This window comes from Sinocyclocheilus anshuiensis, unplaced genomic scaffold (genome assembly GCF_001515605.1).
Source record: "Sinocyclocheilus anshuiensis isolate Anshui unplaced genomic scaffold, SAMN03320099.WGS_v1.1 scaffold305, whole genome shotgun sequence".
Lineage (NCBI taxonomy): Eukaryota > Metazoa > Chordata > Actinopteri > Cypriniformes > Cyprinidae > Sinocyclocheilus > Sinocyclocheilus anshuiensis.
The window spans coordinates 740,016-753,932 of NW_015540850.1; the positions used below are offsets into that span (position 1 = coordinate 740,016).

The 13,917-nt window shown below is 37.8% G+C and overlaps 1 protein-coding gene across 1 annotated transcript in view; it reads left to right on the forward strand.

Moving 5' to 3' along the window:
- LOC107687726 (neurocan core protein-like) overlaps positions 1-13,917 on the forward strand; it is a 166,937-nt gene that overhangs the window by 52,007 nt on the left and 101,013 nt on the right. Inside the window, exon 2 of the mRNA XM_016485176.1 lies at positions 3,811-3,884. Within this exon, the coding sequence (XP_016340662.1) occupies positions 3,812-3,884 (73 nt within the window). The 5' untranslated portion in view covers position 3,811. The remainder of the gene's footprint in view (positions 1-3,810; positions 3,885-13,917) is intronic.

Here is a 13,917-nt window from a genome sequence, read left to right on the forward strand (position 1 = left end):
GATTTCTAACTTTAAAATCTCCGATTGGCCATTGTGTTCACATGCTCAACAGATATGTCTGTGATTGACTACAATGATCATCATTTCACACTCTTCATCGAGCGCTCACACAGACACACGGACACAGGAGCGTTTTAAAGCCACGTCTATCAGAGGATCCGTCTATGAGCAGATATATTAGGGATCTGCTGACAGACGCGGCTTTCAAACGCTGCCGTGCGTATCTTTGTAAGCACTGAGGAATGTGAAGCGATGATCATTGTAGCTAATTGGATCTTTTGTCACGTACATATGCAGAAAGAGATCCACTCAAGAAAGCAGAACCAGGACTACAAATGATATAGATTTGAATGACTTCAGCATAACAATGATAACTGAGACCATGGCATTGAATAATATTACTTGGACTCAGTATTATTTTTTTTCGTAATATTATTTTTATTCAATTTTCTTGAAACACTTACAAGACTGACACGTACATACCGTGTCTATAACAATACTTACTATGTACAGAAAAGAAAACAAACAAAACAAACAAACAAACAAACAAACAAACAAACACTAGCTTTCTATTTTTTCTATTCTATCTACTTGTTTTTCTTTGTGTGTGTATGTGTGTGTGTATAATATATATATATATATATATATATATATACACCTTGCTACGTGTACTGCGTTAGGCTAACCGAGACTTGTCATTTGCACTTATATATTGTTGCTCATTTGATAGTTTTGTCTGCTTTTATTGTCCTCATTTGTAAGTCGCTTTGGATAAAAGCATCTGCTAAATGACTAAATGTAAATGTAAATGTATATTCAGGATTTATCAATATATATATTCAGATTTTATATCATTTTCTCTCTCGTCAATGTAACTCTATGGGATTTCTTTTGGCTTGTTTAATGTCCACCAGGTGAAAACTGTTAGTCCAATAACTTAACTAAATCTCCTCACATGGACAAACCACAGGTATGGGCAGTATTGATGCCTGCTTTAGCCCTAAGAAGACTCTGGATGAGTTGATGGAGGCTGGAGGCTGTGGGAGTCTACAGAGGTCTGGCATGATGTTTTGCCAGGATCAGAGAGCCCAGGCTGGGCAAGACAACAGCAGGACTAGCGCATGCCAGAGCACAATCGCCTTCCCACAGCGAAGACGAAGTGGGCAGCATCTAAAATCGTGCTTTTCCCCTCAAAAACCTTCGAGAGAGAAAATCTTTGACGATACAAACAGATTCATGGACTGAGCTTTAAGGGACTCAATGTGTTTGTGTGCTTTTATACACCAAACCTTCCACCAGATCCTTTATCTGCAAGCACGTCGGCTTCCTTTTGTTCGAGTATCGGTTCTTTTAGTATGTGTGTGGGTTTGTCTTACTGTTTGTTTGTGTACGTGTTTGCTCGCCTACCTCCATGTAGGAGGTTTTCGGCTTGTCATCTGTCACCTGCCTGTGACAGCCAGCGAAAACAGCAAGGCTCCAACCTGCAGATACAATTACGAGATAGACTCCCATGATTCCCGGTTGAGATAGACGTTTCTGGAGGTCACATGATCAGGAATCGAGAAGAACAATGCAGAAAGGAAAATCCAGCTTTGATTAAATTGACATGCCATCCATTTAACCCATCAGATGAGAACAAATTAATTTCGAGCGATTAATCGACTGTGCGGCGGCAAATGAACTGACTGTCTCATTCGTTTTGATGCGCTGGACGGCTCATCTCTCTTTTTGTCCTTGCACTAGTCTTTGACTCGGAGCAGGTGAGCGGCCCACTGTAACGTACACTGGTTATCCGTGTCCAATCTCTCAGACAGGCTTATGTTTCGCCCTTGGCCACAGCGAGTCCGATCCGCAGCATCTATTATTTACTGCCGGCTCTTTGTCTCTCTCACACTTGATTTGTACTAAAGACTTTCTGCCTGTGATAATGTAGAATAGGCTTGTCAGACATTCATATACTTGGTGACCGTAAAAAAATGCAAACCTGGTTGAGGTTTTGGATTTGTGTAATTAATGAGTTATAAAAGCCTTTCTTTATTGAAAGGTAGTTATTTGTCATATCTAGCTCTGTTTTGTTGAGTAGTTTAATTATGTGCATGTATTCTCTTTTCAGACAAAATCAAAGATCATTACATTTGAGAATATATTATTCAAAACATTCACTATGGAAACTCAGGTAGTCAGGGAGATCTTTCTGTCTGTCTATATTTCTCTCGTTCTGTCTGTTGTTCTGTCTATCATTCTGTCTGTTTGTCTATTGTTCTGTCTTGTCTATCTGTTCTGTCTGTCTGTCTGTTCTTCTGTCTGTCTATCTGTTTTTCTGTGTATCTATTTGTATGTTGTTTTATCTAACAGTTGTTCTATTTGTCTGTCATGTGTTCTGTCTATCATTCTGTCTGTCATTCTGTCTGTGTTGCTCAGTCTATTTATCTGTCTGCTGTTTTGTCCTCAAGTCAATCTATCCTTTGTTCTGTCCATCAATCTCTTTGTCGTTTTTTTTCTGTCTATCTTTTGTTCTGCCTGTCTGTTTACTGTTCTATCTTTCCATCTTTCTGTCTGTCTATCTATCCTTTGTTCTGTCATTTTGTCTGTCTATCTATCCATCCTTTGCTCTATCAATCTTTCTGTTGTTCTGTCTACCTGTCTCTTATTCTGTTCTGTCTCTCAGTCAGTCCTTTGTTCTGTCTGTCGATCTGTCTGTAGCTCTGTCTATCCTTTGTTCTGTCTCTCATTCTGTCTGTCTGTCAATCTGTCTGTCGCTCTGTCTGTCATTCTGTCTGTTGATCCTTTCTTCTGTTGGTCAATCAGTCTGTCGCTCTGTCAGTCAATCTGTCTGTCGTTCTGTCTGTCAGTCCTTTGTTCTGTCTGTTGCTCTGTCAGTCCTTTGTGTTCTGTCTGTCGATCAGTCTGTCGTTCTGTCTGTTGATATGCCTGTCGCTCTGTCAGTCCTTTGTTCTGTCTGCCGCTCTGTCTGTCGTTCTGTCTGTCAGTCCTTTGTTCTGTCTGTTGATCTGTCAGTCCTTTGTTTTGTCTGTCGATCTGTCTGTTGCTCTGCCTGTCGCTTTGTCTGTCATTCTGTCTGTCAGTCCTTTGTTCTGTCGGTCGCTCTGTCAGTCCTTTGTTCTGTCTGTCGATCTGTCTGTCTCTCTGTCAGTCCTTGTTTCTGTCTGTCAATCTGTCTGTCAGTTCTTTGTTCTGTCTGTCGATCTGTTTGCTATTCTGTGTTTATCTATCCTTTGTTTTGTTCATCAGTCTGTCTGTTGTTCTATCTACCTGCCTGTCTATTTTTCCAGGGTTCTATTTGTCTGTTTATCATTCTGTCCATCTTGATCTGTTTTTCTATCTTGAGATTTGATCTGCTCAGCCAGCCCTCTGCAACTGTTTTACCACAACAACAACAAAAATACGCTTGCCTTTAAAAGCTTCACGAAAGCAACCTCACATGTTGTTGTTATTTCACTGCTGTTTACATTCTGTAATAATGCTGGTAAAAATGCTGTGTTCTTGAAAACTGCAGTAATAACTGAACATTTTTGTGCTTAACGTACACCACCCAGATGGTGGAGATGCCTCCATCAGGTTGAGTTCAGTACAAATGTTTTTTGACAGGATATAAAGACATTTGAGAGGCCTGCTTTGAATATTGTAACCTATCAAGCCTTTGAAAGGGTTACTTGGTTCCTATAAACTGAAAAAAGAGTGAAAATGCACTTGCAGTCTTTGATCGTTTGATCATAATTAGTTTTGACATGACCAAAATGTATAATCAATTCACCGTTCTCTCTCTTTTTTTTTGTGTTTCTCCTTTAGGATGCTGGGGGAGCTCTGCTTGACTGCGCTCCAATCTCTCCTGGCTGTGTGTCTGCTCTTCACCCTGGAACATGGTGAATCATTCTCTCCTGAATCTCAGCATTCATCTGCTCTTATCCGTTCAGTCGTGGGAGCGCACTTGTCAGTCACATGCCCTCGTTGACTCAGTAACAACTTTTTCAAATCTCAAAATGTCCAAAACCTGCTGCTGAATTAGTGCAATTTTCACCCACAATAGATGAAACCAGTGCAACCTACACTCCTAAAATGAAGGTTCTTTATTGACATTGATGGTTCCATTAAGAACCTTTAACATCAATGGAACATTTCCATTGCACAAAAGGTTCTTTAGATTATTACAGTGTCTTAAAATGGTTATTTTAAGAACTGTTCACTGAAAGGTTCTTTCGGGAACCCCAAATGGTTCTTCTATGGCAGGGGTAGGCAACGTCGGTCCTGGAGTGCCGATGTCCTGCAGAGTTTAGCTCCAACCCTGAAAAAAACCTCAACTGCCTGTAGCCTTAGTAATCCTGAAGACCTTAATTAGCTTGTTCAGGTGTGTTTGATTAGGGTTAGAGTAGGGCTGGACAATAATTCAATATCAATATGTATCGCGATATAATTTTTTTCAATAACGGTGATATGATTTTTAAACACATTTCCGATATTTCAAAAAACATTTTCGTAAACTGAAAAAAAAAAAAAAAAAAAAAAATCAAAATAAATTGATGTGTGTCGGTTTAGGGAAATACCGGGAAATACCCGTAAATGGCGCATCATGCACGTGAGGTTATCTGACGGAGAGACGCAAAGCGATAAATAGTGTTTATAGTGTAATAGTGTGAAAGAGCTTAAAATTACAATTCTGTCTTCATTTATTCACCTTCATGTTGTTCATTTCTTTTGTCAAACAAAAATGTTTCCCTTTGTCCATACAGTGAAAGTCAATGGGGACCAGATGTTTTGTTTGGACCCAATTGACTTTCATTGGATGCACAAAAAGTTCTCTAAAAATATAACTGTTGTTCTGGCTGTCTGTCATTCTGTCTATCTTTTGTTCTGTCTATAGATCTATCTTTTGTTCTGTCTATAGATCTGTCTGTCTTTTTGTCTGCCTATCAATCTGTCTGTCTTTTTGTCTGTCTATCTGTTGTTCTGCCTGTCTAGCTGTGAAACTCAACGGTGACCTTTTTTTTGTGGACCCCATTGACTTTCAATGGATGCACAAAAAGTTCAAAACACTCTTGTTTTGCATTATTTTGTGTTCCACTGAAAAAAGTAAGTCATACAGGTTTGGAACGAGGTGAGTAAATGATGCCAGAATTTTCATTTTTTGGGGAACCATCCCTTTAAACAGGTTTTCTCTCGTCCTTTCATCTTGTGGTAATTACCGTCGCACACCTTTCCCTGACCAGACACTGATGAGCCTTTTTGGACATCGCTGATAAATCCCCCTCGGCTGGATTCCGCCCTCCGCTGCTTCCATCTGCAGTAAATAGAGAGTGCACGAGGAACACTTTCATCTGCAGAAAGCCTCATTTCCTCACATTGCTACCTAAAGACTTGTCATCACTCACTCTAATGCCTGCAACGGCTCTCAGCGGCGGTGATACGTGCCCACGTGCCGTGAAAAAGGAAGACGCTGACGCATAGCTTGTGCCGACTGAATCCTACTCCGTCAAAAGCCTTTTGTAGATGAAAACGCTTCGCGCTTCACCATGCAAAACCAGGTCCCAAGTCAGAACTTTTGGCAAGGCTGTGTTGAATGCACTGTTTCACAGACCGGCCTCTTCTGATTTCAGACGACACCGGGTTCTTATCGGGCACTTGCAGGGTTGCAGGCCGGGCCATGGAGTCTCTCGGTCACTGACCCGCTGAGAAGGGTCTGGCTGCAGCTGGAGCTTGCACTCTCAGACACTTGCACTTCCGCTAGCGACGTCACTTGCAGTCTTTTTTATTTTTTATTTTGTTCTATTTATTGATTACTTTTTGTTTGAATCTCTCAACATTTTACAACAGTAGCCAGGTGGTGAAGACAAGAAAAAAGAAACTAAATTACGAAGTCACTTGCACTCTCCGATACCTGCGACGTCACTTGCAGTCGACACAAATGGTGCGTGTTGCCAATGGAGACAAGACGCTGTGGTGGTGATTAAACGATTAAAACTAATTTAGTACCGTAACCTACAGGAGCGCCAGCTGCAGCCAGACCCTTTTGGACCCGCTTGCTGCCATCTGCACCAGTTGCTTGGAGTCAGGTCTGGCACTTGAGAACCACACGTGCATTTCTTTTTTAGCTTCAGCTGCGATGAGCGAGACAGGCTGCACATAATCTACATGAAGATTTCTTCGCCCTCTTAGCTTCGCTCTCCATCGAAACCGCTCTCATGGGACACCTGTGGTGTAAATAAAGACACTTTGTCGGCATGAGTGTTACATTTTTTTTTTGCAGAATCCCTACTTTCCTCATCTATCAACCAGGGCAATGTTGCAAGGGTCAACTTTACAAGTGGCTAGCTAGTTTTCAACATTTGTTCTATTTTTCATTTAATTTAACATAAATCTATTTTAGTTTAGTTTAGTTTAGTTTATGAAAAAATATTGTAGTCTAAGTGGTGCATTTTAATATGAAAGTAATAACTACTGAGAAACTGTACCTGAGATTATTCATTTGAAAACATATAAAAAAACATTGTATATTTCATTTTTAATATTAATATAAAATGACATTTAACATTTTATTTATTTATTTATTTGGTGTATTTTCATGCGAAACTATTGAGGAACTAGCTGAGATTAGTCAGGAGAAATACATTAATACAATAAAGCTAAGAATTCAACAATTAGTTTATATTTACTTTTTAACATACATATCATTAATTAAATTTAATTAAATTAAATTTAATTTAATTTAATTTAATTTCATTTCATTTAATTTAAACCCTGAAACCGGGCGACGCAAGCATGAAAGTGGGTAGTTTAGATTGGTTTGGTTTTTTTGTGTTTGAAAGTCGTTTGCTCATACATAATGCAATTAAAAATACTAATACAACAAATTGGAAAATTTGATATTTATTTATTTATTTAGCATTAAAACACAGGGCAAATGTGAACGTTTTTAAAAATGTCTTTATAATTTAATTCAATAAAGATTTGATGATTATTTTTTATTTAGTTAGTTATTTAGTGTTAAACACTTACAAAGGGCAGTGCAAATGGGAACGTTTTTTTTTTTACATTTATTTTTAAATAATTTAATTTGATAAAGATTTATTTATTTATTTACCCTGACACAGTTTGGCTTGTCTTTGTGCTTGTAAGCCACTGAGCCATTTGTCTTTCATGTTTTTTCTCTTAAAATGTGAAATGCCAACATAATCAATGTACTTTATGCCCAAAGGGATTAAATTGTCACAAAAATGAATTTATTGATGCTCAGTATTCAATCAGTCTGCTATTTCCATAAATAATTAGTTTAAACATTACTAGTGCCAACTAATTTTAATGTTACAACACTCAAATATTTAGCCATGCATAAGTCACGCAGCTGCTGCTCCAGTTTATGTGGCCCCAGTTTATGGGACTTGGGTTGAGTTGCATCCCCGTATCTCGCTAAATAATTATGCCATTTACCTAGCAGAGAGCAAATGTAGTCAAGCCTCTGGACTCAGAGTATCTTTATGTATGTGCATGTATTTGAGCAAGAGACAGGAAGGAAGACAGGAGATATTGAGCTCCAGACACCCTGGGCTCGGTTAATATTCATGGCACTGTGAATATGGCGGGAACCTCTGGGGGGTTTCCGGGGGAGAGCATCTCATGCAAGACGCTTTCAGAAAGGGAATGTCATTAGGACGGCCCGCGTGCGTTTGCCACCGTATTAGCACACCTGTTCGCTTTTAATCCAATGATTCCACTTCTCAAGCACGGTTTTGGAGGCGGCCGTGTCCGTGATGGAGAAGGATGAAAGACACCATTGGAAGCCCCACTTAAGAGTGCAAATCAAACAAACAGTCCTTATTCGGTGGAAATGACGCATATGTAGATTTACCCCGGGGCTACTGGCTCCTGCCGCGCATGTTTCCGTGAGTTTGTCACTAACGCTTTGGATATGTGGACACATGATTGTTTCGAGCTCAGTGGGCGCGTGCATTGTGAGCGCTTGTACACAATTAGACACTGTGGGATAGTCTCGGCCAGTGGTTGAGTAACTGAAGGAAAGAGCAGAGGGAAAATACTGACTAACATGGACAATTTGCCAAGTGGTGGACTGTAAAAATGGCCAAGGCACTAAAGAAAAACAGCAGTACTCTGCGGATTCGTTAGCATATTAGCGGTTTGTCGCCGTTGCCATGGCAGCCATTAAAAAGCGTTTCAGGAAGTATAGTAGTTAAAACATTTGCAACCAAATTACAGTAACATCACTGGTCATGTAAAGAAGGTAGAAATTTGTTTATTTGATGGTATTTTGGTTCATTTAGAATCTTTTGCCTGTTTTTCCTGTTTATTGTTTTAAATCCAGCTTACAGCAGTACTCTGCGGATTCGTTATCATATTAGCGGTTTGTCGCCGTTGCCATGGCAACCATTAAAAAGCGTTTCAGGAAGTATAGTAGTTAAAACATTTGCAACCAAATTACAGTAACATCACTGGTCATGTAAAGAAGGTAGAAATTTGTTTATTTGATGGTATTTTGGTTCATTTAGAATCTTTTGCCTGTTTTTCCTGTTTATTGTTTTAAATCCAGCTTTTGTTAGTATTTGTTCCTGTCAGTCATTACCATTACTTACATTTAAAGGGATAGTTCACCCAAAAATGAAAATTTGATGGCCTACCTACCTACGGTTTATTGTTATCCTAAGGTTATGATAATAATAATAATAATAATAATAAATGTTAATAATAAATTTTAGATTCATTAATTTATTATTAATTCATTTAATTGTATTTACTGTTCAATAATAATAACTATTAATAATAATAATAATAATAATAAATACAAATAAACAAATTAATATAATTTAATAATATGAACCACTGCTCACACTCTTCACTAAAGAGAGATTGTGATACACAAGTTGATTGTTCTTCTTCAAATAATTAATTAAATAATAATACATTCTTTATTTTATTGTTTAATTACCTAAATTAAATAGAAAAATAAGTAAATATTTTGTTCTTAGTCTCTTTTTTATTATTATTGTACACATAGGTTATATGCAGCAAAAAAAAAAGTGGTTTTGGCCTGGCATGACTGTAAATATTTGGCCACCGCTCACTCACCACAATGAAGCAAGATCACAGCACACATAATAATAATAAATACAAATAAACACATTAATATTATTTAATTATATTAATTGGTATTATTATTATTAATAATAATAATAATAATAATAATAATAATAATATTAAATTAATAATATAATATTTATTTATTTATTTAGATAATAATAATAATAAATGTTAATAATACATTTTTAATTAATTTAATTTAATTAGTCTCTTTTGTATTATTATTGTACACATAGGATATATGCAGCAAAAAAAAAAAAGTGGTTTTGGCCTTGCATGCCTGTAAATATTTGGCCACCGCTCACTCACCACAACGAAGAGAGATCACAGCACACTTTCAGATGCATCGTTGTGTCTGCTGTTAACTTTGTATATTGGCTGCCGCAGCAAACATTAAAGCATGTTTAAGGAAGCTCACATAAACACCACCGAATAACGTCTGTCTCTATTAAGATGAAGGTTGTGTGAAGAAAGTAGTTGGCTTTTTCACTTGACAGTATCAGGCTCATTTTTATTTATTTTTTATTCCCCCCCCAACTTTATTATGTTTTACCATCATTAATTGCGGTGTTCCTTTTGGTCGGCGTGGTAATAAAAGGCCCATTACTTCATAAAATCCCTCAAATATCACCGTTGAAACGAATGAATGAAATAACTCCAGAAGGCATGGCTCGTCAGCATAACCCCGGCCCGCAATCGATCAGTCATTCGGTGGCTGCTGGGTAATTGAAGACAATGGGGCCACTGTCAGCAAGCAGCCAATTACATTAGCCTGCAGAAAAAGAAAGAGAGAAGGAAAAAAGGTCCGTGTAGGAGATGCGTTTGAGTGCTGTAGCCTTGTGTTTCCTGTTGTGGATTGATAAAGGCTTCTGACAGCACTTAATGCATTTCAGGTGTTCAAAGACGACGGCAAATAGTCACAATACTTCAAGCAGTCGCTGTATTTTTCGCGAGTCGTTGGCCTTATAACCCTCTGCATTTTACCTTCTTTTTGGCTCGACCTCAGACCGACGAGGAAAGATTAAAAACAACGGCAGAATTTCAAACAAAAGACCGATCTCCAGGGGGTTATGCTTGTAAAAACATTTCTATCTAAATGCAGATTTGGTATATTTCGCTATGCTTCTTACATTCATTATTTACCCATGTGGGACCGAAGCAATTTTTTATTCCTTGACTCCGAGGCGTAATTTGGTTTTTAAGGAGGTATCTGCATTTGATTTCTGTTTATTTAATGTGGCAAATTAGATCACGCTTGCACACAAAGCATTACAGACTAAACTATTTTTCACATGGTTGGTGCAACTGTATCCAGAGAGTGGCCTAATTTACTACATACCTGTTTAAATGCGGCTGCAAAACGCGCATGAATGCAATTAGAAGCATTTGAGTGTGGGCATTGAGGGCCTGGGGAAACAACGTCATGCTCTGCAATCTCGCTGCTTATGTTCTCCTCAAGCATGAATTTGGGCAGCAGGAAGGTAATTCAGAGCCGTCCCCTTATCGTGAGCAATCCTTCCCTGGAGCTGGAGGACAGAAAGGAAGAAAAGCGTGAGCTTTGAGATGAGATCCAGTGGAAGGACTGGAGAGGAGGAGTCGAACCCCCTTCAGAGCAAATACATTATCATTTATAATTTAGTGAGTTGTCCTGCTGCTCCTCAATCACAGGCAAACAAAAGCTAATGTTAAAAAAAGAAATCATAAAAAAAAACAGTAGTTTATAGTGTAATAATATAATATAATATAATATATATTTGTATTATTCTGTAAATATATTAATATATTTAATGTTAATTTCATCATGTGCATTACATATTATATATAATAAGTTTGATAAATAGGGGAGAGAGAATAGAAAATAGAAAATGATGTATAATAACAACAACAATAACATTCTTTTTTTTTATATATGTTGTTGTCGTTTTTGGTATTGTTGTTGTTATAAGTACTACACTATACATTGCTGAATATTTAAGATGTATATATTTATTGCATATATATTTTTATTGTATATAAAATATACTAATATTAAAAAATATTATTATTATATTTAGATATTTTGCGATTTTTATTTATTTATTTGTTTGTTTGGGCTGGGTATAGATTCCGATTTGATTCGATTCTGATTCGCAAGCTCTCAATTCGATTTGATACGATTCTTAATTCGATTCTCATTTTTTTATTCAATTCAAAATGAATATGGATTTAATACAGATGCTACTGATATTTCTAAAAATGAACAGTGAATATCAGTTTACAAATGGTGAATTAATAAAAATAAATTAAGAGCCACAGAACACCAGCGGTTTCACCTGTGTACAGTCCATTTCTGTGGGGACAGAGGATAAGTGCTGTTCCCTCTGGACGAGTGGGCCACCACCATCTCCACCAAGATACTCGCTATTACTCACTGCAAATGTCCGCTGCCCATTACAGAGGATCCTTCATGCTTTAGCTAAATGTCATCCTAGATGAATTTATACCATCATACTTACTGTAAATATGCAGCGTAACAGCTGTTTAGAGTGTGATGATGCTGTTTGCTTTCCCATTTAGCAGGATTTCGCTGTTTAGGCCCCATAAATATATAAAGATGATTTTAACTTTTAATTTAGTTGTTTTTATGCTTTAAAGAGCCATTTTAGATTGTAATGTTCTAATGTTCTGCTATCAACATTTTCTTGTTTTTATATGGCCCTTTCTTAAACAATAATAGAGGCCCTATTAAATGTTTTTCTTAATTTTTCTGGTAATCAAATGATGACATAAAACATGAGTTTCATTTCTCCTTTAATCAAATGAAAATTAAACCCTTTAAGTTTTTGGCAAACTAAGTGCTGCACAACAGAGATTTACTGTTAAAATTAAAACATGGAAGAAAAATTTTGATTATTCCTTTAAAAATAAAGTTTGAATAATATTTCTAATTCTTAGTAGTAGTAGTAGTAGTAGTAGCAGGGGCGCCGTAACAGGGGTAAGGTTAGGACAATTCTAAGGGCCCGATGAGGGAGAGAGGGCCCGGAATGCAATTTTTGCAGAGGGGGACAGACCCCCGCCCAGAACGTGATCGCGGGGGGTCCGAGTAAATATACTGATCAGGGTGCCCAGAACACATAGCGGCACCCCTGAGTAGTAGTAGTACTAGTATTAATATTATTACATTGAGTCTTACATTCTGCTGTACAATAGTAATATATCTCTGTCACAATTTCTTCACATTAAACCAAACTTTTATTTTGACGGGTCGCTGTGAAGAATTTTCAGCTTCTGTGTATATGAAATAACGGTAGTTTTCTCAAATTAAACGGTAACATGCTAATGAAGGGTCTCTCAGAGCAGCTCCGGAGGTGATGTTCGTGTGTTCATAACGTCATACAGTGAAACAGCTGAGGCTGATATGTAATAAACGAAACAGCGTGTCTGCGCCATTCATTCATTGCACAAATCATATGCGTAATATCAGATATATTTCCATGCAGTCTTGCATGCTGTCTTTCACCTCAATAAATAGCACAGGACGTTTGGTTGACCAGCACGGCTGATTCAAGGCCCTTATCACACCACTCTCAAATCGAATCTTTCCTCTCAGCTAAGTGATTCGCTTTGTGACATGTTTGTGAAGATGTGTGCCGTGATTCAACGAGAAAATTGCAAGTCCATTTACCCCTTGCATTGATGTTGTCAAGCACTCGCTGGCCAGCGGTTTCACCTGTGTACAGTCCATTTATATATATATATATATATATATATATATATACAAAAGCTCCACATGAAACTATATTAATATGAGTTTCCTTGAAGCATTTAATATAAAGTGTTTTTGTGTGTGTGTGTTTTTTCTGGTGCAGTTCGCTCGCTCTGCAGCCTCTGCCACATTTTTCATGCTTTTTTTTTTTATAGAAATGAGTTTTTCATGGCTGTACTGTGCCTTCACTAGCTGCGTTTACATGGACCCTACTAATCCGATCGTAATAGGACTAGAAGCACAATCAGAATAAAAAAGTCACATGTAAACACGTCAATCGGATTGAATTGGCCAGATCCGACTAAAATTTCGATCGGATTGTAAGGGGTGGTTTATTCCTTTTGTAATCCGAGCGAGAGGACATGTAAACACTTGATCGGATTGAAAAACGAATCTGGAAAGTACTGCGCATGCGCAGTGACGTAGAAATAGCGTAATGATGTATGACGCGCGGAACGAGCTGTTCTTCCTGGCAAATAAAGTGTCATAAATGAGTGTATAAAACGTTTTCACTCATCATCTGTGAAGTGGAGCAGGACAATGTCCCACAGGCCTTGTTTAAGACTCTCGTCAACAGACGACTGGTTTTGGGTGCAGGAAGGGGCACTTTTACTGCTGTATAAAGTAAGCAGCACTGCACAGCAGTTCATGTGCTGGTCGTCGCCTAATTAGGACCCGAAGTAGATAAATATCACATGTGCTTTTTAAAACAGTATGCGACACCAGCGGGAAACTGTATATTCATGCAGTGTACGCATGTCAAAAGATTAAATCCGATCAGAAGCTTGTGACATATAAACGCTCATATCAACCCGATCACTTTATTTAGCGTTCATGTAAACACTACGTTCGGATTCGTCACTCAGAATGAATTAATTCCGATGGAAGCAAACAGTTGTGTTTTTAAAAGCAGCCTGGAGCTGAACAGCAGATTTTGCAAACAAGGGAGCACAGGGCAATTTATTTGTGTGGCGCTGCAAGTCTAACCAAACCACATGAGACTCTTGGGCAAATAAACTTTCAGCATGTAGGATGGAAGAGATGTACAGCTTGCTGAGAACAGAGTA